Below are 26,676 nucleotides of genomic sequence, written 5' to 3' on the forward strand. Positions count from 1 at the left end.
CCAACCCAAAGCAGGATGGTGGGGCTCTAAGGAGATTAGCCCAGCACAAACTGACAGATGTTCACAGAAACAACTGAAGAGGGTAGGTAGGCCTGGATCCTTTCTATCAACAAATAAGCCTTAAAGTCCAGTGACCAGATATCCCAGCCACACAGCCCTTGCCCCGAGACAGACCCACACATGTAAGGTGGGTCTGGGACAGTCTTGTGGGCCTGACCAACCCACCGACACCCAGAAAGGACAGGAGATAGGACTGTCCCACATCTGCTTTTATTGGAGTCAGCAGGTGGGACCCTTCCAGCAACAGTAAAAAAATTAAATTACAAAAGCAGGGATTCAGTGAAGCCATCTGGTGGGTACCTGTAAAAAGGCAGGAGTATCAAGATGAGCCCAAAGACCCCTTCTTCCCACTTCTTTATCTGAGATCCTATGCTCCTTGGACAAGGCTGACAGGTACATGCGGGGCAGGGAAAGAGCACATGTGCCCAGGGTCACCATCCATGCCAGTGAGTCTGGAACATGAACTATGAAGTCTTGCAGGTGAGAGCCTGCTTGAGTTGTGGCTCAGGGAGGCTTCTCAGGGCTGTACCCCAGGGTCCAGCATGTACCACCCTGTTACCACTCACCGTGGGGGCTCATACGTAGATGCCAACCCAGAGGAGGAGGAAGAGGACTCCAAAACCCATGAAGAGTGAGGCCACCAAGGAGATGAGGAGCTCTTTGTAGATGTCCCGAGTGTACTTGGTGGAGGTAACCTCATAACTGGGCAGGGCTGCTAAGGAGAAGCACTGATGGACTGCGGATGCAGGAGGTTGTCTGCTAACACCCCAAGCTATAAGATAGAGGCTGAAGGCTTTCTGAGAGGTTTGTCTGGTTTGGTATAGCCAAGAGATAACCTGAGAGCTGGTACTCCATACTATCATCATCATCTACCATCTGTGAGATCAGACCCCCAAGGGCAAGGTAACTGGTCCCAGGTCATACAGCTCATGGGTGGTGGAGCCAGGACAAGCTTTCAGACCTGCGGACAGCTGAGCATACTTTTTTTTTTTTTTTGGGGGGGGGGCAGTCCTGGGGCTGGAACTCAGGTCTGGGCACTGACCCTGAGTTTCTTTTGTTCAAGGCTAGCACTCTACCACTTGAGCCACAGTGCCACTTCCGGCTTTGGAATCGAACCCAGGGCTTCATGCATGCGAGACAAGCACTCTAAGCCACATTCCCAGCCCTGAGCACACTCTTCCTTATTCCAGCCTCAGCTCCTCTAGGCCAGGCCTTCAGCTCACTGAAATCTGAAGAGCAAACTGAGCTCATCTGAACTTGACAAGTAAGAGCATGACCCATCTGTTTCTCTTCTCCCATCCCCACCCCAATGTACCAAACTAGCAGGGCGCATGGACTTCACATGGTTTCTTCCTTAGCTTCCCACATCACTGATTCTGGCCCACTGACTACTCAATAAAAGGATACACGAAGAACCAGGCAGTGAAGAACATGCCAATGGCCAGAAGCACCACGGTCAGATGGGGGAAGACAGCCGGGTTGACGGGGCTGGTGTATCTGCTCATGGCCTCGAGCTCCTAGGAGAGGGCAGATCAGAGCTGTCACAGAATCCCATGGTTTCGATCCGGGTAGGACACTGGAGCACTCTTGTGCCGCTGGGACGGCCAGAAGCTCATTTCAGTTTGGGAAATGTGGGATTCCTTTAAGAACAGATATCAAGCAATACATTGTTGGAATGACAAAGACAATGGTATCTTGAAGCAGAGGTGGCACCTTCTCTGTGGTATAAGACAAGAGACAGCTGGGAATCACAGGCTTTGACACAAGTGGTTAGCTGCAGATCAATGGTCCTTAGCAATTTTGGAGCCCAATGTCCACTATGAAAAGGTGATAGATGGTATGGACTCTGCCTGGGGCAAAAACAACACACACACACACACACACAAACACACACACACACACACACACACACACACACAGCGTACCTACCATTTCCGGAGCTTTATGGATCCATGTCTACAAACTCCACGCTACTATCCTTGCTGTAAAGCAGAGCCTAGACCAACACCCAGATGACCACTTCTAATTCAATTGCACAATGCTCACTACACAGTTATGGAATCTTAGGATCTACTAGCAAAAGCCATCAGTTAAAATTCTTACTCTAGATGTGACACACTCCACAATTCTTGCCATGTGATGATGCATTGCACCATCCAAGATTCTACCATCAAGGCCAACTGCAGATGTTCTCCCACTGTTTGGATCTCTGGAACTGGGAGCTAAAATAAACCTCTTCTTAAAAAAAAAAATTCTGGGGCTGGGAAGATGGCTCAGTGGTAGAGCGCTTGCCTTGCATGCTTGAGGCCCTGGGTTCGATTCCTCAGCACCACATAAGCAAAAAGCCGGAAGTGGCGCTGTGGCTCAAGTGGTAGAGTGCTAGCCTTGAGCTGAAGAGCTGAGGGACAGCACCCAGGCCCAGAGTTCAGGCCCCACAACCGGACCAAAAAAAAAAAAAAATTCTGTGTCTACTGAATCATCTGAGTCTGAGTAAAGTGGTTATAATAAAGTCTGTTTCACAGGACTGCTGTATGATTTAAGAAAGATGATGAATAATGACGCATCGAGTTCAATGCTTGGTATAGAGTAGTTTGCTCAATAGGGGTTTGTTTTTGTTTCCTTCCTAAGGTTGCCAAATCGATTATGAGATAATGCCTGTGAAAGAGGGCTATAAACGTAAAGTTCTGTACAAATGTTAGCTTTCATTGTCACCCATCAGCCAATGCTGTGAAAATCCAGAACATAACAACTCTACAAGAAGTAAATGGACCCCATTGTTCTAGGAGACACAAGAATTCAATTCAGTAAACAATTATGTCCCCCTGACCCCCCTCAAAGCGATAAAGACAATTGCTGTCCTTTATTGAGCTCCCAATTGCAGGCCCTGTGTTTGGCATTGAGAATACAAAGATGAATAGACATCATCCCAGAGCTACAGGCACGTCGGACGGTAGTCACTAGGAGGCGTGGCAGATCACAAAGAAGTCCATGAAACGTGGCACTAAGTCTGCAGACTGGGCGATCCTAGCAGACCGGGGCCAAGTGCCTCACCGAAAAATGACATTTGCCCGGGACCTTGTAGGATGAGTACGAGTTCAACAGGGGAATCTTTCCAGACAGAGATCACAGATCACAGGAACCAGAAATACAAACTCAAAGGGACTTACAGAGCTTCGCACACCCCTCACCCTTACAATCCCGGAGACGGTAAACTCAGTGCCATGTAAATTTCAGCCCGAGGAGTCCCAGGCCTTTCCCGCCCCACACCCCAGCTCAAGCCGGGGGGTTCCAGGAGCATCCCGCCCTCTGAAGCCGTCTGGGGCCTCCGCGAAACAACGCGCTGTGGGTGGGACGCTCAGTAGTCGCGGACCACAGCCCCGTCGGGAACTCCCTCAGCCCTCTCACCATTTTGCCCTGCTCAGTGGAAGCTGCGTCTCGGCCACCGGAAGAACACGTCGGCAGGAGCAGGCGCCTAGCCTAGCTGGAAGCGGAAGTGTCTCGCGCGAGTGGCATTGTGGGAATTGTAGTCCTGAGTTTCTAGGTGTGGTTGGAGCTGGGGCTGTGGAGGCCTACCTGGTGTAGAACGAGCGGAGATTAGGCGGTGGGAAACGGTAGGACAGGATCGCCGAGAGAATCAGCTGTCTCCGAAGTAAATGCCGTGAACACGGACCCCGAAAGGGCGGGCAGTGTACTACCCTCCCCAGAAGGCTGTGCGTGGCGTGCAGGTCACGTGACGGCAGCGCGGGCTTTGGAAGACTGTGGAGTGTGAGCGGCGACCGGCGGCCCTGCGGTAGAACGGGGCTTGAGACCGTGCCGGACGTCGCCGAACCCAGCGCTACCTGCCGAGGTCTCGCGCCCCAGAAGCCAGGTGAGACCCCACGAGGGGCGCCTCCGACCGAGCCGGGGGCCGCCGGGCGCCGGGCACTACGGGAGCCGGGCTCCGGCGCGCGCGGGATTCGAAGTCGGGAGGCCCCGCCACCTGTTGCAGACTTCCGAACCTCTCTTTTCTTCCACTTGGAAGAGGATAATGGCTTCCACCCGCCGGGGTCGTAGTGTAGCTTTCCGTGTGCTTGGAACTTCTGAAACTTGGCTTCCTTCCTATGCCTGTGAGGCGTAAACCGACAGACCGTTGTTTTCTTTGTACACACTGAAGAGAGAAGCCAGGGGGAGGTATCCGTGAGCCGAAGGATCCTCCCCCACCCCGCCTTTCTTTTCTTTTTTCTCTTCTTGATATTGCGGAAACTTTCGAATTTTCCCAACAGCATCAGCAAGGCTTAAGCTCGGGGGTTGGGGTGCGGGGGGGGGGGTCCTCGTGGATCACACATCCTTTCATAAGATGTGATTAACACCACAATGAAAAAATTATGGACCAGTGTGTTCCCATTGTACCCACTTCACAGACGAACAGGTGAACGTTAGTATGTAGAAGGCATGACCTGGAAAAAGTGTGTGTGCCCGTACTGAGACTTGAATTCAGGGCCTAGGTGCTGCTCCTTAGCTTTAAGGTAAAGGCTGGCACTCTCCTACTTGAGCCACAGCTCCATTATCTGCTTTTTGTTGGTTAGTTGGAGCTAAGTCTCATAGAGTTTTCTGCTTAGACTGGCTGTGAACTTCCATCCTTAGATCTCAGCCTCCTGAGTAACTAGGATTAAAGATGGGAGCCACCAGTGTCCAGCTGCAAAACATTTATTTTTGGGATCCTAAAGTCAGGTGTAATGACCAAGAGACAGAACTTTCCGCAGAGTCTTTGTCCTCATTCAGTAAGGGAGAGCCCTGTGGAGGACTGGTGGTAGTGTGCTTGAAAATGGTAAGAGCACTTGCAACTGAAGTAGTTCAATCCTCAGAAGCAAAAAAGTTTTAAGAAAATTAAAGCTGAGAGAGAAGAGTAGAAACAATTGATATATTGGCACGTGCCATTAGAGTACAAAATGACTTTAAGTTGCACACTGGAAAATCCTTTTTACTAGGTTACATACTTAACAATGTGGATTTTTAAAACTTATTTTCATTTTTTAAAAAAAGTTGTGTTTTCAGGACACCACTGGCTCAAGTCTGTAATCCTAGCTACTCAGGAGGCTGAGATATGAGGATCTCTGTTCAAAACCAGCCTAGGCAGACAAATCCAAGAAACTCATCTCCAATTAACCATCAAGAAGTTGGAAGTAGAGTCATGGCTCTAGTGATAGGGTGCCAACCTTGAACAAAAGCCAAGCAAAAATGCAGTGCTCTGAGTTCAAGCTCCAAATACCAGTGTGCACACACAGAAAGTTGTTAATTTAAAGAAAATGTATAGTGAATAAAAATTCACATTTTGGTTGTAATTGGCAAAAATTGTGAGTGTGCTTTGGAAAATTCTTTTTTAAAAAAAAAATCTGTGTGGTACTGAGGAATCTAATCCAGAGCTTCATGCATGCTAGCCAAGCACTCTACCACTAAGCCACCTTCCCAGCCCAGGAAAGGACTTCTCAAAGAAAGATTTGGTAGAGGGCCTGCGCCATGGAAATGCTGAATGACCACAGCATACAGAGCCTTGGGTGGGGTAGTGTAATTACCATGATACCATATTTGCACTGTGGTGGGGAGAAAATACAAAGGGACTTCCCAGGAACATCCTAATAAAAGTCAGAACTCTAATAAACAAAAGGGGATGTTGAGGATAATAAAAGCAGTGTATGAGACAACCCCTCCCCTCCCCATTCAGATATGTTGTTCTTGCTAATCCCTTGAGGATGCTTTATCAGTCAGCTTCCTAGGGAAACAATTTCCATACACATTGTATTTGCTTAACTGATATTAATGCTGTTCTTTAGGGCTGAGCTCTACCATTAAGGTCCCTGGACTGCTAATGCTGAGCCATGAACTCTTCCTGTCCTTGGTGCATACTTATGTAGCAGTATGCTGGTATAAGCCATCACCTTGTCTACAAAACATTTGAAGTTTTTTAATTTTTTATTTTTATTTATTTATTTATTTAGCCAGTTTGGGGGCTGAACTCTGGGCCTGGGCGCTGTCCCTCAGCTCAAGGCTAGTGCCCTACTACTTGAGCCACAGCACCACTTCTGGCTTTTTTCTGCTTATGTGGTGCTGAGGAATCGAACCCAGGGCCTCATGCCTGCAAGGCAAGCACTCTACCACTGAGCCAACTTCCCAGCCTGAAACCTTTGAAGTTTTTTAAAGAACGAACTTGAAAACAGTATCTCTTTCCTCTAAGCACCCAAATCAGTTTCTGATCTTAGTAAGCCTTAGTACTGAGTGACTGCTAAAGTATAAGTATCTTGAGCATAAGGGGTCTGGTCTTGTTCATCCTCTCATCTGCTTTGTTGGCTTGGTGCCTTTTTTGGGGGGGCGAGGAGGGAGTGATAAATTTGATTAGACATGAAGTTGATGGGATAGCCCTTGCTCCTTTTGTATCCTTACAGTTCTCTTGCTCATCTGTTTTGTAGCGACCCCTCTGTGTTGCCATGGGAATTCAAGGCCTGGCCAAACTAATTGCCGATGTGGCCCCCAGTGCCATCCGGGAGAATGACATCAAGAGCTACTTTGGCCGCAAAGTGGCCATTGATGCCTCCATGAGCATTTATCAGTTCCTGATCGCTGTTCGTCAGGGTGGGGATGTACTCCAGAACGAGGAGGGGGAGACCACAAGCCACCTGATGGGCATGTTCTACCGTACCATCCGCATGATGGAGAACGGCATCAAGCCGGTGTACGTCTTTGACGGCAAACCACCGCAGCTCAAGTCAGGCGAGCTGGCCAAACGCGGTGAGCGGCGAGCCGAGGCAGAGAGGCAGCTGCAGGAGGCTCAGGCGGCCGGGGCCGAGGAAGAGGTAGAGAAATTCACCAAACGGCTAGTGAAGGTCACTAAGCAGCACAACGACGAGTGCAAGCATCTGCTGAGCCTCATGGGAATCCCATATCTGGATGCCCCCAGCGAGGCAGAGGCCAGCTGTGCTGCCCTGGTGAAAGCCGGCAAGGTCTACGCTGCGGCCACTGAAGACATGGACTGCCTCACGTTCGGCAGCCCTGTGCTGATGCGACACCTGACAGCCAGCGAGGCCAAGAAGCTGCCCATCCAGGAATTCCACCTGAACCGGATTCTGCAGGAGCTGGGTCTGAACCAGGAGCAGTTTGTGGATCTGTGCATCCTGCTGGGCAGCGACTACTGTGAGAGCATCCGGGGCATCGGGCCCAAGCGGGCTGTAGACCTCATCCAGAAGCACAAGAGCATCGAGGAGATCGTGCGGCGGCTTGACCCCAACAAATACCCTGTGCCAGAAAACTGGCTCCACAAGGAGGCCCAACAGCTCTTCCTGGAGCCTGAGGTCCTGGATGCAGAGTCCGTGGAGCTGAAGTGGAGTGAGCCAAATGAAGAAGAGCTGGTCAAGTTTATGTGTGGTGAAAAGCAGTTCTCTGAGGATCGAATCCGCAGTGGGGTCAAGCGGCTGAGCAAGAGCCGCCAAGGTAGCACCCAGGGCCGCCTGGACGATTTCTTCAAGGTCACTGGCTCGCTCTCCTCAGCTAAGCGTAAGCAGCCAGAACCCAAGGGGGCTGCGAAGAAGAAGGCCAAGACTGGGGCAGCGGGGAAGTTCAAAAGGGGAAAATAAATGTATCCCCCACATTGTCCCTCTTTAACCCCAGAATGTCTGCCTTAGACCCTCCCACGAGCTAGAGCTAGCACTTTCCATGGGGCGGGGAGGGGATCCCATTGCTTTGCCAGTGCTACCCTTCTCAAATGCATTTTCCCCCCCTTTTCACTTGATTTTATGGCAGGAAGGCCACAGAGTGCTTTTTATTTTTATTTTCTTGGTTTAGCTCAGGAAAGTGTGTTAGGCTCAAGCCACTTCTCAGGCAGCTTAATGGACACTGGACCCGTTGTTAGGTGAAAAGTTTTAAAGAAAAAAGAGCTAAATGGTAGGCATGAGTATACGGAGAGGCCTTCCTGGTTGGCCAGCTATGGCTGATGGGAAGGGATGGCAGAATGTGCCTGCTTCTTCCTCATCTACAACCTGCCTTCCTAGTCTAGCAGATCACAGAAAACAAGAGACAAGCAGAGCACAGTAGTCTGTCATGGGTAATAAAGGTTGGCTTATAGTGGCTGAGTTGAGCAGAAACTTGAATTTGCTATTCAGAGGAGTAAATGTTCTGTGGCCTCTTTGAGGCATCTACTGAGTTGAAACCTCGGGATAAGACGTTGGTTTGCATGTGCTGTTTTCGTTTTGAAGATATGAAGAGAAAAAAAAATAAAATTGCATTAGTTGTCAGATGTCCTATTCTTTGAGGACTTTTACATTGCCCTTCTAAAATAAGATAGGTTGGGATTCATAGGCAGTTTGAGAGTGACCACGAGGTGGCGCTGTGCCCCACACAATTGCTGTGGCAGTTGTGCGTCCTTTAGAGGATGCCTAGTTTATTTTGCTGAGAGGAGTTTGAGTTAGTTGATCTCTAATGTCCCACCTACTTTGTGAGGTAAAGAAGCTTTTTTGGGAAAGCTTTGTAATTTACATCAACCAGCTCCTAACAGCATTTATTTTGCTAGTTTCTAAGTTAGACTCCCATTCAGAAACCCAGTCTGTGATATGTGAATTCAGGTCAGTTTCCTAGAAATGAATGTTTTGAAAATTTTAGTCCTCAGAGTTTGGTGGGGAGCTAGCTTCTAGTTGTTTTTGTTTTTTGAGCATTAGTAACATTGCTGTTTGAAGGGAATTAACGGTCCAAAATGTGTGTTGACATCTAATGCACAAAAACACCATTGGTTCCTGATCTTGGTGGTGGTTTTTATCAATTGTGGGCTTGAACTTGGGGCCTTGGCACTCTCTCTGTGCTCTTTTGCTTAAGGCTAGCACATTTACTTTGAGCCACAGTGCCACTTCAGTTTTCTGGTGGTTAATTGGAGCTAAGAGTCTCACAGACTTTACTGCTTGGACTGGCTTTGAACCACGATCCTCAGATGTCATCCCTCTGAACAGCTAGTATTACAGGTGTGAGCCACCGGCACCTAGCATGGTTTCTAGCCTTTTATTGATGGAAACAATTGTCCAAGTGAAACCTTAGGTAAAACCTCAGGATGAACTTTAGCTAACGCAGGATAGTTTCTCAACAATGGCCCTGTAGCAAGATTGAAGTCCTCCAAGAGATGCATTCTACCCAGGGAAGGAACTTGGGTCACTTGTACTTGACAAATTTTTTTCTGCCAGTCCTGCAGCTTGAACTCAGGGCCTGGGCACTGTCTGCACTTCTTTTGCTCAAGGCTAAGCACTCTACCACTTGAGCCACAGTACTACTTCTGGCTTTTTTTTGTGTATGTGGTATTCAGGAATTGAACCCAGGGGTTCGTGCATGCTAGGCAAGTACTCTGCCACTAAGCCACAGTCCCAGCTCTGTACTTAGAATTTTTAATTAATTTTTGGTGAGAGTACTGGAGCTTGAACTCCAGACCTGGATTCTCTTAGTTTTTTCATTCAAGGCCAGTGCTATACCACTTGGGCCACTGCTTCCTTTCCTATTTTTTAAATAGTGGTTAACTGGAGATTAGCCTCATGGACTTTCCTGCCCCAGCTGACTTCGAACCATGATCCCTAGATCTCAGCTTCCTGAGCAGCTAGGTGTGAGCCACTGATAGCCAGCTTAAGCTCCATTTTCTGACTCAGGTTATTTGGGTGTAAACCCGTAGTAATGGTGGTGGGCACTAAGGGGAGATCAGACATCACCCCCTCAGCACAGCAGTGCCAACTGGCAGTACTTTTTCTTAAACCAGAACTGCTTAGTCTTCTAGAAGTCTGTTCACCTATAGCTCTGCACAGGTTCCCTGCAGGATCACACCTGCCTAGAAAGGTTCCATTGTTTTTGCTCAAAGCTATTTTAGTAGGCGCTGCTGTGGAGTCATTGTGTTTGCAAAGATTAAGGCAAGTAGGGCGTAGGGAAACCAACCATACAAACTGGAAACGTTGACAGGGTAAGGGTGTGGAGGAGGCAGTGATGCCCATGAAAGCTGGCAAGGGGGGCTAAGCAGTCCAGTTCCTACAGGTATTAGGAGGAGGACATGTCTTTGCTTCTGACCTGTGTGTTGGCATGGAGAGTCCTGGTCCTCGCTCTACCCATAATAAGGCTTCCATAAGGGGCTTTGGGGTGATGATGGTTGTTTGGAAAGAAACACACAGGTGCACACAAGAAATCTAGGGAACATGGCAACAAGCAGCATGGATTTTTAAACAAATAGTTTTTATTTGGTCAAAATTAACTAATTTTTTTTAGCTTCATCAGGATAAGTGGTAACACTAACACATAGAAGACACTGACATTGGACCCAATTTAAAGAAAACACCTCAAGATAGCAAAAAGGGTAAAGTCATTAAAAACAGTTTCAGAAATCAGAGTTCTAAAACTGAGGTGAGTGCAATGTCCCGTCACCATCTATGACCCAGGGTCAGCTTTTTCTCTTGACTCCTATTCTCTGCAGTCCATCTGAGATTACCCACTTCACCATTCTTAGTCTTTCGTTATTCCATGGCCCTTGTGGCCATCCGAGGCCACACAGGTGAAGGCCGGGAAGGCCACAGTGGTTTAGGTGCTTTGAAGACCTGGTCTTGGCACAGTAGAGCAGGTGCACTAGTGTTTGCTCTGACTGGTGGCTTGTGCCAGAGCTAGCTGGCATGACAGGCTGGTGGCCCCACACTGACACCCCAGGTGGCAGGGAACAGGAATGTGGAGGGATGAGCACCTGGTCTGGAGGGAAATATCCAATGAAAGCGGAATTGTTCAGTTTTGCTTCTAATTTTTCTACCCAGCCTATTGCAAACCAATTGCAGGGCCAACTTTCAGCAAAGACGAACTCTTCTGCCACCCGCTGTCCCATGCCCGGTTCTGTCAGATGTCCAACTCCAGCAGCCTCGTGCCCAATGCTGACTCTGTCACTTCCATCCCGACTGCCCGCTGTTACCTACAAAACTCAAGATGGCTCTGCTTTTGCCTTCTAGCCTGTTCTTTTCTACTTTTTCTCATAGTTAACAAGCTTAGATTGTTTGAACAGGCAAAGAAATATCTTCACCTGGACTGTAAGGCTGTGGAATTTGGGGTGCAGGAGAGTGATTGCTGATACTGGGCCCCTGGGAGTTAGGTCAGACTCGAGGCACATTCCTATGTGTGCTCTTTGGGGAGAGACATTCCTTATCTTTTTGGACTGGAAGATTAGGTAGACTAGTTTAGTGTTAGACAGATATGCTTTGGAAAAGGCTATCCTAAATTCCTATCTGGTCTCCAGAATAAGATACTGAGAGAGAGTGGACAGAGACCTCTGACTACAGCGACAGTCACAAACCAGTGTTTAAACTTACTACAACTAGGAAGTAGTTTGCTTAACCCCACACTCCTAGTAACGCTATAATTTAGGAGATAAAAACTGTTTCTGCTTACCGCCCTTACACTTGGACTTTATGACAAAAAGTCATAAACTTTTCTCACTTGTGCTTACTGCTATTTTATTAAACTTGGAATTACAGGTTGGGCAGCAAATGGAAACAAGGGAGAGCCCCATTTGTTTCTGGGGAGGAAGAAAACTCTTCCCCTCTCCTTGCTAGGAGCATTCTCCCAGTCTTGACAGATGTCTGTTCTAAGCAGAGGTTAGAAGTGGATCAAGGGGATTTTTCATTCCCAGTGACTCTACCATATGCTTGGCAAAAGAACATGCCTGCCATTCCCTCTGGAACCGGAGGCAACACGAGAGCAAAACCAGTAGTGCCAGGATCATCAGCTGAATGACTCCCAAACCACACTCCTGGTCTTTGCCCCACCTGCTTCTAAGGCTGGAAAATGGCTTCTGGCAACCCCAGCCAGATGTGGGTGACACCTGCCCAGGGTAGTGACTGAGTTCCCAGACAGGGAAGTTGGGTCAAGACTCAAAATTCTACACATGAATGCTTCAAAGCCTTTCTAGATCTTGCTATAAACATTCAGCTGATCAGTCTGAGGTTAGCAAGTGAGGGGGGAGGGAGGAGAGGGAGACATGCCCCCCTTTACATGAGTTCTGGGGTACATCTGCCTGACACTGGGCTCAGGAGTTACCATCAACTGAACCCTCTCCCCTTTTACCTTTTGCTCACGAACTGCATATAACCAAAGTGGAGAAAAACAATCCTGGGCTTTGCTCAGGTGGTAGAGTGCCTGCCTTGCAAGCACAAGACCCTGAGTTACAACCCCAATACCACCACCAAAAGAAGAAAAACAATTCAACAGACTTACACTCCTCCGGGGAGTTGTTGCAAGTGTCCCCACACCCCGCTAGTCATAGATCTGTGCCTCGCAGGCAAAGGGGTGAGGTCTGAGCACAGACCTTTCTGTCCCCAAACCCACCACCCCCCTCTGAACATAAGAACCAGTGGCTGAGTCCCTCGAGTCTCCCTCTGCTTTGGCTTCAGTCTCTTCCACACCAAGGGGTCTGTTACTGGTGAAGGTAGGCATCCAGCCAGAGCTGCCCCGACTCCTTCAATGAGCTGCAGGCACACAGGGGTGGACAGTGAGTCAGCAGGTGGAACAGAGCCCACCAGCAGTGGAGAAGCCCTGTGACGGCCATGCCACTAGATAGCCCCAGACAGCAGGTCCTGACCTGCCTTTGTCACCTTCCTGTGTCACCTCCCCCCACAGGCAACATCTCCCCCCCCCCACCCCTGGCCCCTCTCGCCAGCCAGTACTCACTGCACGATGTCCGCAAAGGCTGAGAGCAGAGGCTTGGACTGGTACTCGATGCCATACTTGGCACACAGGGACTGCACCAGGGGTGCCACTTTGTGGTAATTGTGTCGGGGCATCGTGGGGAAGAGGCTTCAGGAGGGCGGGAGAGGAAAGTCAGTGGCTGGTGTCCACGCCCCCCCTCCCTCCCCCCCCAGGACCGTGCTTGCTTCCCCTCCCCACTCACTGGTGCTCAATCTGGAAGTTGAGATGCCCACTGAACCAGTCGTTGAAGGCGGACTGGTGGACGTTGCATGTGGCCTGGAGCTGGAGGAGGTTGGGGGGAGCATGATGTGTGAGAGGGAAAGAAGGGCTCCTTTCCACCCGCCAGCAGGACAGATGCCTCAAGCACAGAGGACTTTTTTTTTCTTTCTATTAGTGCCCATGACCCACAGGTTATTTTGCTGTTGTTTTGTCACCCATGGGGCTGAAACTCTGGGCGTGGGCGCTGTCCCTCAGCTCTTTAGCTCAAGGAGAGCGCTCAACCACAAGAGCCACAGCGCCTCTTCTGGTTTTCTGGTGGTTTATTGGAGATAAGAGTCTCACAGACTTTCCTGCCCAGGCTGGCTTTGAACCACGATCCTCAGATCCCAGCCTCTTGAGTAGCTAGGATTACAGGTGTGAGCCACAGGTGTCTGGCCCATGTTTTTATTAGTTCTGTTCTACCCAGGTGTTCTGAGTAACTGTCCCTTACCTGTGTGGAGACCCAGTCCTTGTTCCGGTCATGATCAATGTGCATGGGAATGTGGTTCATCTGTGTCACCCACACGAACCAATTGCTCTCCAGGAACCTGGCATGTAGACATCAACAGTACAAGCAGAGCCCAAGGTTCCTACCCCTCTTCGGGTAGCTGACCCGGCCCTGTCTGCCTGTGCGAGCCAACTCCACAATCACCTCTGGCTAGGCCCAGCACCAGCACCTGTGCCTTCCCGTGCCAGCCCCTCCTGCCTTTCGTGCGCTACCTGACAATGAAGAATAGGCCCAGGAAGCCTTTCAGCCCCAACAACGGCATATACGTGAGGAAGACTCGGACATAGAAGGTGACCATCCAGGCTAAGTCCTGCGGTGAGAACATCAGAATGATTCTTCCCACCTCCCACCCCCCAGCCATCCCCCAGCCCCGGGCCAGCACCCTGCCCCATTACATCTAGTGTCGATATACCTTTCTCCTGGTGGCACTGCTGCCCCTTGCCCGCCACCTTCTCTAGGGTACATAGGGTCTCCCTGCCTCCAGCCCCTAACCTGTCTAACTGCTCACAGAAGGAGCATCCAGGACAAGGTACCATTTAAGCCAATCTGGCAAAGCCCCAACTCCTGTTCTGCACCATCAACCAAGTGCCAGTCTTCCCCCTGACCCATTATACCCAGCAGGCCAGTGGTTCAGCTCTTCCCTCCCCTCCCAGCTTCTCTGCTTGGAGCCAACAGTTGGACTATCTCCAGCTCATCCTCCCCATCACTCCCTGAGGGCTCCAATATTCTGCCCAGCCCAGGAACATCGGGGGACAATGACTGCAGCGTTGGGGAGTCAGGTGATCTGCTGAGCCCAGGTCACATGGTCCTACAGAGGAGTACCTCACACCTACTTCTCCGATCTTGCTCTCAACTGGACCTGGAGATGGGCAGTGCCACCTGCAGAGGCCCGGTCCCCTGGGGCACTGGAGAAGATAGAGGGCCACAGGTCCTGGATACTCACCACCCACTTCTTCCTCTGGACAACAAAGTAGAAAATATACCACTGGAAGTAGAGAGGCAGCAAGGCTGGAGGCCCGACTGGGGGGGGGGGGAGGAGACAGAGAGGAGCTGTGAGCAGTGGCAGGGTCACACAAGGACGTCCTCAGCACGGCTGCCCCCTGTCGCCCCTCCAGCAGCTCCAAGCCAACAGGCACCGAGGATGGGCACAGATACAAGCTCTCCAGATGGTGTCAGGAGTCAAGTGGGGGAAGAGTTCCCTTTTCCCAGTGGATGCTAGAGTTTGACATTTGGGCTTTACAAGTTTCTGCATTAGAAGCTTGGTCACTGTGGAACTAAAGGTCCACCTGTAAAGGTGGACACTAGTGGGAGGGAATTAGATCACTGGGACCAATGAAATTCCTCCCATGTAAGCCCCTAGTCGATTGTCTTGGAGTAGGTTGTTACAAACTCAAGGCCCAGGCTTAGTACATGGTCTGCTCCCACACCTTTGAAAGGACACTGTTAATACCTTCGGCACTGCCTGGGCCACAGCCTTACTCTGAGTCACCTGCCTTTATCCTGACTCCTCCACCAACCTCCATCATGCAGGTTAAGGGGCAGCAAAGTGTGGGATGGACCTTGCTGACCCCTCCCAGCCCTAGAGATGCACCTGACGCTATCTTTAACCCTTCATTGCAATGTCCACTCACAGCTCCTCTATCTTTTCTTTTTGGTACTGGTCCTAGGGCTTGAACTCAGGGCCTGGCTGCTGTCCCTGAACTTTTGTATTCAAGATTCACATTCTACCATGTGAGCCACAGCTCCATGCTAGCTTTCTGGTGGTTAACTGGAGTTAAGAGTGTCACAGAGTTTCCTGCCCAGGCTGGCTTCGAACTGTAATTCTCATCTCAGCCTCTTGGATATCTAGGATTTCAGGTATGGGCCATCAGTGCCCAGTGACTCCTGCATCTTGATGTGCTCTGGATTCTAATATTCTTTCTTATAGAAGCCTCTGTTCTACCATCTTCCCTACCCACTTTTCTCAGTAGGAACCGTTGATGATAAATAGTTTGGATAAATGCCTTCAAACTTATTTATTTATTTTGCCAGCCCTGGGCCTTGGGCTCTGTTCCCTGAGCTTCTTTTGTTCAAAGCTGGTGCTCTACCATTTGAGCCACAGCACCACTTCCAGCTTTTTCTGAGTAGTGTACTGGGGATAAAAGAGTCTCACTGACTCTCCTGCCCAGACTAGCTTCCAACCATGATCATCAGATCTCACCTCCTGAGTAGCTAGGGTTACAGGCATGAGCCACTTGAATCCAGCTGCCTTCAAACTTTTACTGGAGTTTTAAAGTCAAATTTCGTGGCATTATAGAGCAGACTTTCAAAGCAGGAACTACACGCAGATTCTCGAAAGAGCTTAAGTGACAGCACAAAAGTCTTTTGCCCAATAGCCACAACAATTAAAACTACACCCTATCCGTTTACCCTGACATGACCTCTAATCTCTGCTGGACAAGGCTGAACGCTTTAGCAGAAAGCCAGGTGTTGGCTGTTCACATGGATAATCCTAATGACTAAGGAGTATGAGATCTGATCATTGCACTTCAAAGCCAACCCAGGCAGAAAAATCTGACATTCTTGTTTCGAAATAGCCAGCAAAAAGCCAGAAGTAGAGGTGTGGGAAAGCACCAAGTGGCAGAATGCCAGCAGTAAGTGACAAAGCCTAATTGAGAGCCCAAGGCCCTGAGTTCAAACCCCAGTATTGGTGCTTGTACATGCACGCACACACAGACAGGCACGGAGTTTCAATAGGAGGTCCCTACAGACTACTCAATTTTCTCATGGGAGCAAGATTGAGACAAGAAGAACCCATTTGCCCCCAACACAATTGAGTACTAAAACTTTAGCCTGCTGCCTTTGCTCAGTGGAGAAGACATCTGCTCACAAGTAGTTGAGGAGCCATGTCCTCCATATCCCTTAGCACCAGCTCCCAAAGGCCAACCCCCAGGTGACTGCAGCTACTCACTGAGGAAGAAGTACTTGTGCTGGTGGTTGTAGGGCATGTACTTTTTCTTTTGTTTCCCAAGCTGTGAAGCAGAGCAAACACAAGGTCAGCAGTTATCATTCATGGACCAGTCACTCTCTCTCCTCCCCATAACGTAGGCTTTTCCCTACTCAGAAGCTGAGGCCGATTGGAAGGTATCCACAGACCCAGCCTTAGGCCCATCACCTGGAGCAAGAGGCCTGGGCTGCCCTCAGTGAGGGTCATGTAGAGTACATGCGCAATGCTGTCTACAGGTCTTCTGGACTTGTCACATTTCTCTAAAGACTCTCTGTCCTGGGGTTCCCAGGCCCCCTCTCCCACACTTGATATCTCCTACACTTGCTATCTCCCATCTTGTAGTTATGGGACATCAGAGTCTGTAAGGAAAGCTGTCTTACCCTTGTGTGGGTATTTGATCTATGCTTAATCTCCATCAAAATCTTTTGATCTCAAGGTAACCTACAGAAAAAAAAATCCCTTGAAAGCTAAGCAAAGTATAGCAAATACTTGTGCAAAGGTTACTGAGCATAAGGAGTCATCTGAAGGTTCTGGCAAAGTGTTCCCCAGTGGGTAGTAGTTATTTTGTAAGCTGGGCCACAGAAGGGACAGGCTGAGGCTAGCAGACCAAGGGGTCAGTGCAGAGCCCCTTTAGTGGGTTCCCATGTCTGCCTCTCTCCGTGGCTCCTGCATTTCTTGTTCCAAGTAGTTTTGGTGACCAGGCAGAGTTCTGGCTTGTCCTCTCACATACAGAAAGCATTCTCAGGTCATTCACTAAAAACCTATGCTGTACAGGACACTTGAGCTAGACAGAGCATTCTTTGTAGGTGGTCAGATTCATTCAAACATTGGAGGCCTACTCTGCCAACTACTGTTCTTCCCGCTGAGGGTACAGAGGTGAATGGTACCATGCCTGCCTATACAATGCTTGTAAATTAAGGGATGCAAGTTGCTTAAAAAAAACTTGTAGACAGAGTTCAAAGCAACAGGAAATTGCAGATGGGAAACATGAACAGAGAAGCAGCGATTTGGAAAAGGTCCACAGATCTGACACCTACACTCGGACATGAATGTTATCAAGGGCCAGCAATGTAAATGCTTAGGAAAGAGCATTTAAAAACAGAAGGAACTGGCTTGGAAGGTAGTACAGTGGTAGAGTGCTTGCCTTGCATGCATGAGGCCCTGGGTTCGATTCCTCAGCACCACATAAACAGAAAAAGGCAGAAGGGGCACTGTGGCTCAAGTGGTAGAGTGCTAACCTTGAGCTGAAGAGTTGAGGGACAGTGTTCAGGCCCAGAGTTCAGGCCCCACAACTAACAACAACAAAAAAAGAAAACAAAAAACAGAAGGAACAGCAAGAATGAAGGCTCTTGTGTTGTCCAAGACCAGAAAACTCGGGAGGAGCCAGGCCATACAGCACCTCACAGAAGCCTTGGTAATCAAGTCCGGAAGTGTTGCATGACCTGCTTTATGCTTTAAGAGGGTCATCTGGCCAGATGTGTGGAAATGAATCACAGGGCAGATGTAGTTACAAAGCTCATTCTCACCGAGATACATTAGACTAGAGTTTAACATGGTTTATGTTCTACAAGTTCGTGTGTTGGAGGCTTGGTCAATGTGAAGCTATTGCGAAGTAATGAGACCTTAGAGCTGGATACTAGTGGGAGGGAATTAGATCTCTGGGGACCAGTGAAATTCTTCCCATGTAAGTCCCTAGTTGATTGCCTTGGAATGGGTTGTTACAAGAGCAAGCCTGCCCTGCCCTCCTTATCTCCTCGGGTGACTATTCCTTACAGGTACTTACTTGGCCACTGTCATGGCATCTGCATGACTTATAGAAACCAAATGGCTAGGGCCACCTCTCCTGAACTTTCAGGAGCTGTGAGCTAAATAAACCTCTTTTCTATAGGAAGTACCCAACCCTAGGACATTTTCTTACAGCAATGGAAGATGGGCTAATACACCAGGGGAGAGGAGGTAGTAGAGATGCAGGTTTGATGGAGCTGCATCATATTCTGGAGGCAGGTAGGTAAGAGAAGGGAATGACGTCATCCCATCCTGAGCAACATAAACTGAGGGGAGACCCCACAGAGAAGTGCCCTCTTGGCATGAGCAGGGAAACGGCTGTGCGAAGGGGCCCCTTCACCACTGCCTCCTGAGATGGTCAGATGCCCTCACTGGATTTAGATCTCCAGAGGTCAGAAGGGTTCTGTTAAGGGCAGTGCCCCTTCCACCTCCTTGTCATCCAGGAGAGGTAGGAGGTGTTGGGCAGATGCCAAGTTTGTTCCCCAGAGGGACCAGACCAGGCCCAAACAACTTAGAGCAAAGACATGCTCTAAGAGGTAGGCTAGGAGGAAAAAAAAAACATGAGGAGCTACTTTGGCTCCCCAATCATTCTGATTTTTCATGGTTGCAGACAGATGTTCTCTGAAAACCCAGCACCAGCAAGCAGTGCAGGCAGTGGGAGATTCCTTCCACTTGGCCCCTCTCCTTAGGAACCCAGCTGATGTTGCTTTAAATAAGTAACCCATGCTTCCCTCAAAGCAGCTCTGGGATCCAGGAAGGGGGGTGGAGTGGGGCTGGTAGGTAGCCCGTGCAGGGCTGACCCGCACACAGCACAGGACAGGAAACAAACTATAAAGAAGTTAATGCTTAGGAAAAAGAAGGGAAAATGAGATCCCGAGGGACAGGTAAGGCAGAAACCTCAAGCACTGAGTGCCTGGTGCCAGGACAGCCAGTGCTGCCAAAGCCTTTCTCCAGAGCTGTGCCTCAGGCCAGAGGGGAGAGTTGGGTCACACTACCTTGAACTCATGCCTGAAACCCAAACATATCCCACAACCGATTAATTCCTGGCAAGCTGAAATGTCATTAGGTTGGGGGAAGGGATCTGGCAGAACTCTTGACGACAGCATGGAACCTGGGGACAAAGGGTTTTTAATTAACTTTCTAAGGAACTCTACTGGCCTTTGGAACTTTTAACTGCTTATGCTCAATGAAAACTCATTAGGTCTCCTAATCATTTTTCCTTCGGTTGCTGCATTCTGGGATTTGAACTCAGGGCCTAGTGCTTGCTAGGCAGGCACCGTACCTATATTCTGATTTTCACTCATAGGGCTGGGAAGGTGGCTCAGTGGTAGAGTGCTTGCCTTGCATGCATGAAGCCCTGGGTTCAATTCCTCAGCACTACATAAGCAGAAAAAGCCGGAAGTGGTGCTGTAGTTCAAGTGGTCGAGCGCTAGCCTTGAGCTGAAGAGCTGAGGGACAGTGCCCAGGCCCAGAGTTCAGGCTCATGACTGACCAAAAAAAAAAAAAACAAAAAAAACCTGATTTTCACTCATAACCTCAGATAATAAGTCATCTGGAAGTCAGGCTGGGCTCAGGAAGGTGGGAAGAAGCAGACTTCTCCCTTGGTTCCATGGGATTGGTACCAGGATCCCCTGTAGGTGTTCCAATCTCTTCTACAAAGTGGCATCTTATTTGGAAATAACAGAAGTACAGCCTCCCAGGATACTTTACATTGAGTCCCATGACGCTGGTGAGATAAGGCTTTGATTGGTTACTTTTTGGGTTTTTTTGTGATGCCAGGGGTTGAACCCAGGACCTCACTCATGCTAGGCAAGCCAGCCCACTCCCAATATACTATAAATCCTCTCTTGATTACTTACAATACCTAACACAATGTAAATGCTATGTAAATAGTTCTGTGTTGGGCTGGGAAGGTGGCTCAGTGGTAGAGCACTTGCCTTGCATGCATGAAGCCCTGGGTTCGATTCCTCAGCACCACATAAGCAAAAAGAAAAAAGCCGGAAGTGGCACTTTGGCTCAAGTGGTAGAGCGCTAGCCTTGAGCTGAAAAGCTGAGGAACAGTGCCCAGGCCCAGAGTTCTGGCCCCACGACCGGACCCAAAAAACAAAAACAAAACAAACAAAAAAATAGTTCTGTGTTAACAAATAATGAAAAACAAATAAAACATATCTGCACGTTTGATGAGATCCATGGTTACTTAAATGCACAGATGCTGACTCAAAACATATGGCTAGCCAGCTGTGCTCAGTGAAGGAATGTTCCAGGAACTGGGCATCATGGCAGAGTGAGACAGGCCAGGACTGACACAGCAGGAAATCTGGTGTAAGAGAAAGAAGCACCAAGCACTGGAGGACGGGATGGGTGACACCTGCCCTGCAGCAGGGTGTCAAACAGTCCCCTGGGAGGTGTCACACATCACCTTCAAGGATGAGCAGGGGCCTGCCCAGAAGTCTCTTGTTACTCTCTTGATCTAATGCAGCAAGTGGTTAACTATTTGCCAATGGAATTCACAGGGAGGGTTGGGTGATTCTCTCCTGGATGACCCTGTTCACTTCCCAAGGGCAAGGGTCTCAGCCAGCACAGCCCATTGTCACTATACACGACCAACACTGTTTTCCCCAAAAGCCCTCCATGCTGGCTCTCTCCCTTCCCCAAGATGTTTGCATTGACACCTCCACTCACCTCCACAGACAGGACTTTCCCCAGGGCAAAGAAGAGGGGATGCATGTTGATGTCTGGGTCTTTGCGGAAGCAGTTGGGCTTGGCATGATGCTGGAAGTGCATGTGGTTCCACCAACTGGCTGGGGCTCCCTACAGATGATGGAAGGAGAGGAGGAAAACCTAGTGTCACCGCCTCTCATCCCTAGCCCTCCACTGACTGGAGTTTCAGAGAACTCCTATTCACACCACTGACCTTCAAGTGGCCAATCACAAAATGATGCAGCAGGTGGTTCCAGGTAGAAGTACCAAACACTGACAGATGCCCAAAGTCATGCTGCAGCCACCCAGCCTGGGCCTAGAAGAGAAAAATTAACACTGAGAGCAGCTCACCCACCCACAATCCCTTGCACTGACCTTAGCAGTCCCTTCAGCCTCACCCTCTATCCATGCAGTCTAATGGCCACTCTCCCCCAAGGGAGCACTTCAAGAAGAGTGAGAAAACCCCAGTCTTAATTCTGCCTCGGTCACCGACTCACATGTGAGTGGAAGCAAATCAGTTTGCCTGCTCTGAAGTGCAATCAACATCCACAATACAGTAAGGACTCAGAAGTAGGGAGAAGGCTTGCCAAATGGGTTCTGACAGCCAAGTATGGGGGCCCAACCATGATTAGCAGGTGGAAAAAAGTCAGGGTAGGGAGAAGGCCAAGTACAGGTGCAAAGTCAGGATCTTGGTTCTTGGCATACTTGGGCTGTGGCAGAACCTGAACAAGAAGTTTCAGAAAACAAATTCTATATGAAGAAGGGAAGCACATGAAGAGCAACTGGAAAGGGAGAGAGAGAAAAATGAAGATGGCCACGTGGTCTGTGAACAGGTAAGAGCCATAGCTGGCCAGCCAAGGTGGCTTATTCTAGCAACTGAGAAGATGAGATGAGAAAGATCACAGTTTGAAGGCTCCTTGTGCAAGAAGTACATGAGATCCCATACAACCAATCAAAAGCTAGGCATGATGCTACACTCCTGTCATTTCAGCTATTAACTAGAAGGATAACAGTCCTGGCTAGACTCGGGGGGGGGAGGGGGGAAGTGAGACCCTATTAAAAAAACAAAACAAAATGAAACAAAAAACCCACAAAGGCAAAAAGGGCTGGGAGTCTGGTGGCTCAAATGGTAGAGTACCTGCCTGGCAAGCACATGGCTCTGAGTTCAAACCCAAAGACAAGACAATAGAATATGCAGTTACTTTCTGCATCAACTCCCCTGAATATCTTCAAATCTTCAGGCAGGATTCTTGGCCTTCTGAAAGCTTTCGCCACAATGCCAAGCACAACTCTGCCTCTGATCAGGCAAAGGCTCTCACCTGAACTGTGCTGAGAAGTACCGCACAGAGGAGGAAGGGCACCAAAGATGTCCCAAAGACCCACAGAGTAAGCCAGGCAGCGACGTCCAGCAGCAAGATATGCAGCAGGTAAAAGAGGAAGAAGAAGTGGTTGGCCTTCATGAGCCCCATTCGCTCTACGGTAGCCCGCAGTTCCCGGAACTCATTAGTCAGTTCTTTCTGTGGAAAAATGGGGGCTGTTAATTCTTCTCAGCCATGACCCTACAACCCACATGTGCTGGACACAAGGGCCCTTTCAGGCTCAAGTACCTGTAGAAGCTGTGGGGAGTCTACAGTCTGAGGCAAAAATACCATGACAACAAGGAAGTCTGACAAAGAGGTACTAATCTGAATGGACTCAGGCCCAACAGCTGGGTAAACTTGACTCTGGTTCTTGCTTTGCCACTTACTGTGTGAGATCCCCCCCTGGCTGTGTCACTTAACTTTGAGCCTCCATTTTCTCATATGTAAATGCATGAGAATTGTGTAAGTTTATGCTTGATAAGTATTCAACAGGAAGGTCTCCATGATGATGATGATGATGATGTTGGTAGTACTAGTAGTGGAAGCCTTGAGACAAGCAGGGGTTTCAAAGCCCTGCTTTGTATGGCCTGTGAGGCAGAGACCAAAAGACTCCTGTGAATGGCTACCTGTGATCCTATCTAGGCTTTTGTCCCTCTCCCTCCTCCCCAAGAGCAAACAGGGTCTCACATGCTTGGTGGGCTCAAAGCTGGGCTGCTCCGGAGACAGTTCTCCAATCAGGAGAGAGTTCATATACTTCTTCACAAGGCCCTTGTTGATGTGGAATGCCACAAAGGGATCCTGTAAGTATGGGGAGAAGGCAACAAGGTGAGGGGGTCAGTCCGAGGCTCCTGGGGTTCACATCAGAGGCCATCCTCTTGCTGGCAAGTTGAAGAAGAGACCACCTCCTCCTGCTAGCTTTCCTTCCAAGGTGATTGGGCATCCCTACTGCCACAGCTCAAGATCTCCTAGTGTTTAGGTTCCCATCACGGGGCTGCTACACAGAGGAATCAGTAGCCTCCCCTGAGGGCCGTCCAGAAAGACCTGACTGGGCTGATCTTTGGGTCTGAAGGCAGTTTTTACCTAGGGATTTAGCATCCACTAGAAAAGCCAGAGCAGGGAACTGTGGATTTCTTTTATAGCAGGACTTTCAACAAGTTCTTTCCTTTCTTAGCCCGTTTCTCCATAAACGGCCATGAGGAAGACCCAGATCTTCTGTCTTCCCTCCACAGCTGTTCTGGGCAAGATTTCCTATTTTTCTCCCGGCACCCTGACCACTCCTTGTCCCCATAATGATTAAATTTCGGTTATGTAAGGTGGGGTCCTCCCAGATAAGATTCATGTCTGTAGATGGGGGGACCCCAAGCCCAATAAACCACAGAACGGGCAGTGGGGGAGGAGCACCCCTCTCCCACAATGACACTGGCCACTTCAAATCACACTTGGGTAGGAAGGCCAACTGCTAAGGCTCCCTCTGCACACGCGCCAGCCTAGGTAGGCCAGCAAAGCTATCCAGGTTACAGAGGTCACTGGAATGATCAGCTTGTGGCCTGGCCCTGAGGCTACTTCAAAGGGAGCCGTGGGTTCTCTTCCCCCCCACCCCACCCCCCCATATTCTAAGTCCAGGGGCAAAGAAAAGGAACAGTACTCTTGTTGCTAAGGGGGAGGGGGCGCGGGGGAGACTTCACCCCAAGACACTACAAGTCATAGGATGACAGAGGAATCCAACAAGAAAGGATCCTGAGTAGATAATGAGTGGAAGCAACCGCCCCACCTTTTGGATCCCTAGGGGATCCCAGCGCTCTGGTCTAGGGGACGGCTCTGAGGATGGATGGTCTAGAAAGACACAAAGCAGCAGGACCGAGACTGGGCTACGCGTTGCGCCTACTGAAGCGTGGGGGAGGAGAAACCCTCATCTCTTTCGTCACGCCGCGCAGGGGATCCCAGGACAGCCGGCTCTCTGCGGCTCCCTCCCGGCTTCGGCTGGCCGAGTGGGCACACCCGCGCCCCCCCCCGCCCCCCCGCACACGAATCCCACGCGGCTGCGCGCTCCCCTCCCAGCCCTCGAGACCAGCCGAGGCTCCCTCTTCCTCCGCTCCGCTCCCAACCCCGTCCTGGGCAGCACCGATCGCCATCCGTCCCCGGCGCCATCCCAGCCTTCTCCCCCTGACGCCTTCCCCTTCCCAACCCAGCTCAGGATCCGGCCCAATCCTGCCGACGGAGGACGGGGACCACAGAGGAAACGCACGGCCGCAGCCAGCCGTTTCTTTGTGCGTGCACGCTGCCGGCCTCCATGCCACCCCACCTCCTCGGAGCCTCTCTCCCCTCCTTCCGAACACCAGATCGGTCCGCGGGGTGGCTTTCCTCCGGAATCGGCGGGGTGTTCCGCCACGGGTTACACTTCCCGTTTCGAACCGGGGCCGCCGGGTCCCGCGTCCCCTCCGGCGCCTCCCCCTGCCCGCAGCCGCTCACCGTGGCATCCTGCCCGGCGTAGTGGCTGATGACCCGGGAGCCGCCCGGGTGCCGGCGGGTGAACTCGCTGATGTTGTACACCTTCCGATCGATCACGAGCCACCGCTCCCGCTCGCGCCCCGAGCGCTGCGCCACCTCCTCCCAAGTGAAGTAACGCGGGCTGGGCCGCTGGGCCTCGCCGCCGGCGGTCACCGCGCCGGGAGTCATGGCTGGCTGGCTGGCGAGGTCTGGAAAACCAGTCAGTGCGTCCGTCCGTCCGTCAGTCGCGGACGCGTCTGGCGCGCTCTCGGGACGCCAAGGGAGCGCCCGCCGCCCGCCGCCCGCCGCCCGCCGGGAGGAGCAGGAGAAGGCTGGTCCGCTAGCGCGCGCCCGGCCCCCTCCGCCCGCGCCTTTGGGTTTTCAGCACCCGCGGCGCGGACCGCCGAGCGGAGCAGCGCGCACTCCCATTGGCCGAGCCGCGTGGCGTGGGGAGTTGACCACGCCCACTCGGCCAGCCTGAAAGGGCGGGAGGGCGGGCATCCTTCCACCCACCCACCCTCTACCGCCGCCGCCACCTCCGCCGAGCGCCTCAGCAGACGTGTGGTCCTCGGGAGAGCGCCTCCTAGCGGACGCCAGACAGCGACCGCCACCTGATGCCGCTTCCCGACTCCGCGACCCGCTAGCGGCGAGCTAGCGGCTCCGGGGATGCCCTTCCTCCCCCCGCCCCCCCCCCCGCCGCCCGTCGCAGACGGACGGAATAACGGTTCCTGGGAGCCCTTGGGTGCGCTCCAGCTCGACGACCCAGGCCGAGGCCCAGAGCACCCATGGGCCCAGCTGGGCCTGCAGGAATCCTGGCTTCTGTCCCTGTAGGTATGTTGAGTGGAAAACGCTTGGGACAGAATTAAAATTAGCCGTTTAAGTGAGGGAGGAAACACCACCCTGATCTAGTGGAGATGAGGCGAGGAAGAATTTATACACCTAAAAGGGGGGGGGGGAAGAGAGGAAGGAACATAGGAAAGCCATCTGATTGGTTATGGACCCCAGTGGGTTGCTGTATTTGGGCATGAGTGAGGCGTTCGCGGCCTGTGATTGGCTGAAAGCTAGGTTCCCTAAGCTAGGCCCTGACTTCCCCCAACAAAATAATTTCTGCTTGCAATTTACCTATTAAGTACATAGGCTTTGTGGGATGGTTAAACCTAATTAACAAGACGCATTACCTCACATAGCTTTATAGCGTTTGTAATGAGAGTACTTAATATCCACTCTACATATTAGAGGAATGCAGGATATTACAACACACAAGGATATGATGTCGTTGATATAGACATACTGTATAACTGAACTCTTAAATATATTCCTCTTCTATATCATTTGACAGATAGCTTCACATTAACTCCCTCCCCCACCTTCCCAGATTCTGGTAACAATTCTATTCCCACTTTTTTTTTTAATTCCACAACTTTATTGAGAGCATGTACCATTTCACTTAACATAACATCCTTCCATTTTCTCCATGTGGTTGCAAATGACTGGATTTTGTTCGTTTTCTTGTGACTGAAGAGTAGTCTGATGTGTATATATAACACGTTTTCTTTATCCATTTATCCATTGATGGACACTTAAGTAGAACCCATATCTTGGCTATTGTTAATAATGTTGCAATACAAATAAGAATGCAGGTCTACCCCCCATCCCCCATCACTTAAGATTCTGGCTTTTTGTTGGTTAATGGAGAAGTCTCATGGATTTGTCTGCCTGAGCTGGCTTCAAATCCTACCCTTGTGAATAGCACCTGGGCAGATATCTCTTCAACATACAGATTACTTTCCTTGGAATGTATTCTCAATAGTGGGGGCTGGATCATA

At 50.3% G+C, this 26,676-nt stretch overlaps 2 protein-coding genes across 2 annotated transcripts; one reads left to right on the forward strand and one right to left on the reverse strand.

Annotated features, from left to right (window-relative positions):
* Positions 1–3,602: 3,602 nt before the first annotated feature.
* On the forward strand, positions 3,603–10,288 carry LOC138818118 (flap endonuclease 1). The gene is made up of 2 exons (XM_070009033.1): positions 3,603–3,928; positions 6,504–10,288. The coding sequence occupies exon 2, from the start codon at positions 6,522–6,524 to the stop codon at positions 7,662–7,664; it is 1,143 nt and encodes a 380-aa protein (XP_069865134.1). The 5' UTR covers positions 3,603–3,928; positions 6,504–6,521; the 3' UTR covers positions 7,665–10,288.
* On the reverse strand, positions 10,260–25,450 carry LOC138818116 (acyl-CoA (8-3)-desaturase). The gene is made up of 13 exons (XM_070009032.1): positions 25,387–25,450; positions 24,833–25,059; positions 23,051–23,161; positions 22,322–22,519; positions 21,217–21,318; positions 20,985–21,113; positions 16,482–16,542; positions 14,475–14,551; positions 13,744–13,841; positions 13,475–13,571; positions 12,968–13,047; positions 12,748–12,873; positions 10,260–12,545 (listed from the first exon to the last, which is right to left on the reverse strand). The coding sequence occupies exons 2-13, from the start codon at positions 25,037–25,039 to the stop codon at positions 12,494–12,496; spliced, it is 1,338 nt and encodes a 445-aa protein (XP_069865133.1). The 5' UTR covers positions 25,040–25,059; positions 25,387–25,450; the 3' UTR covers positions 10,260–12,493.
* Between the last annotated feature and the right edge of the window lie 1,226 nt (positions 25,451–26,676).

This window comes from Dipodomys merriami, unplaced genomic scaffold (assembly GCF_024711535.1).
Source record: "Dipodomys merriami isolate MVZ:Mamm:240054 unplaced genomic scaffold, mDipMer1.0.p SCAF_712, whole genome shotgun sequence".
Taxonomy (NCBI): Eukaryota; Metazoa; Chordata; class Mammalia; order Rodentia; family Heteromyidae; genus Dipodomys; species Dipodomys merriami.

Excerpts from the sequence above, each read along its gene's own strand:
- LOC138818118 (XM_070009033.1), top strand. The coding sequence starts at position 6,522 with ATGGGAATTCAAGGCCTGGCCAAACTAATTGCCGATGTGGCCCCCAGT.
- LOC138818116 (XM_070009032.1), bottom strand. The coding sequence starts at position 25,039 with ATGACTCCCGGCGCGGTGACCGCCGGCGGCGAGGCCCAGCGGCCCAGC. Across the intron at positions 12,874-12,967 it reads AACTTCCAGATTGAGCACCA|CCTCTTCCCCACGATGCCCC; the intron begins GTGAGTGGGGAG and ends GCCCTCCTGAAG. Across the intron at positions 12,546-12,747 it reads GCCTTTGCGGACATCGTGCA|CTCATTGAAGGAGTCGGGGC; the intron begins GTGAGTACTGGC and ends GTGTGCCTGCAG.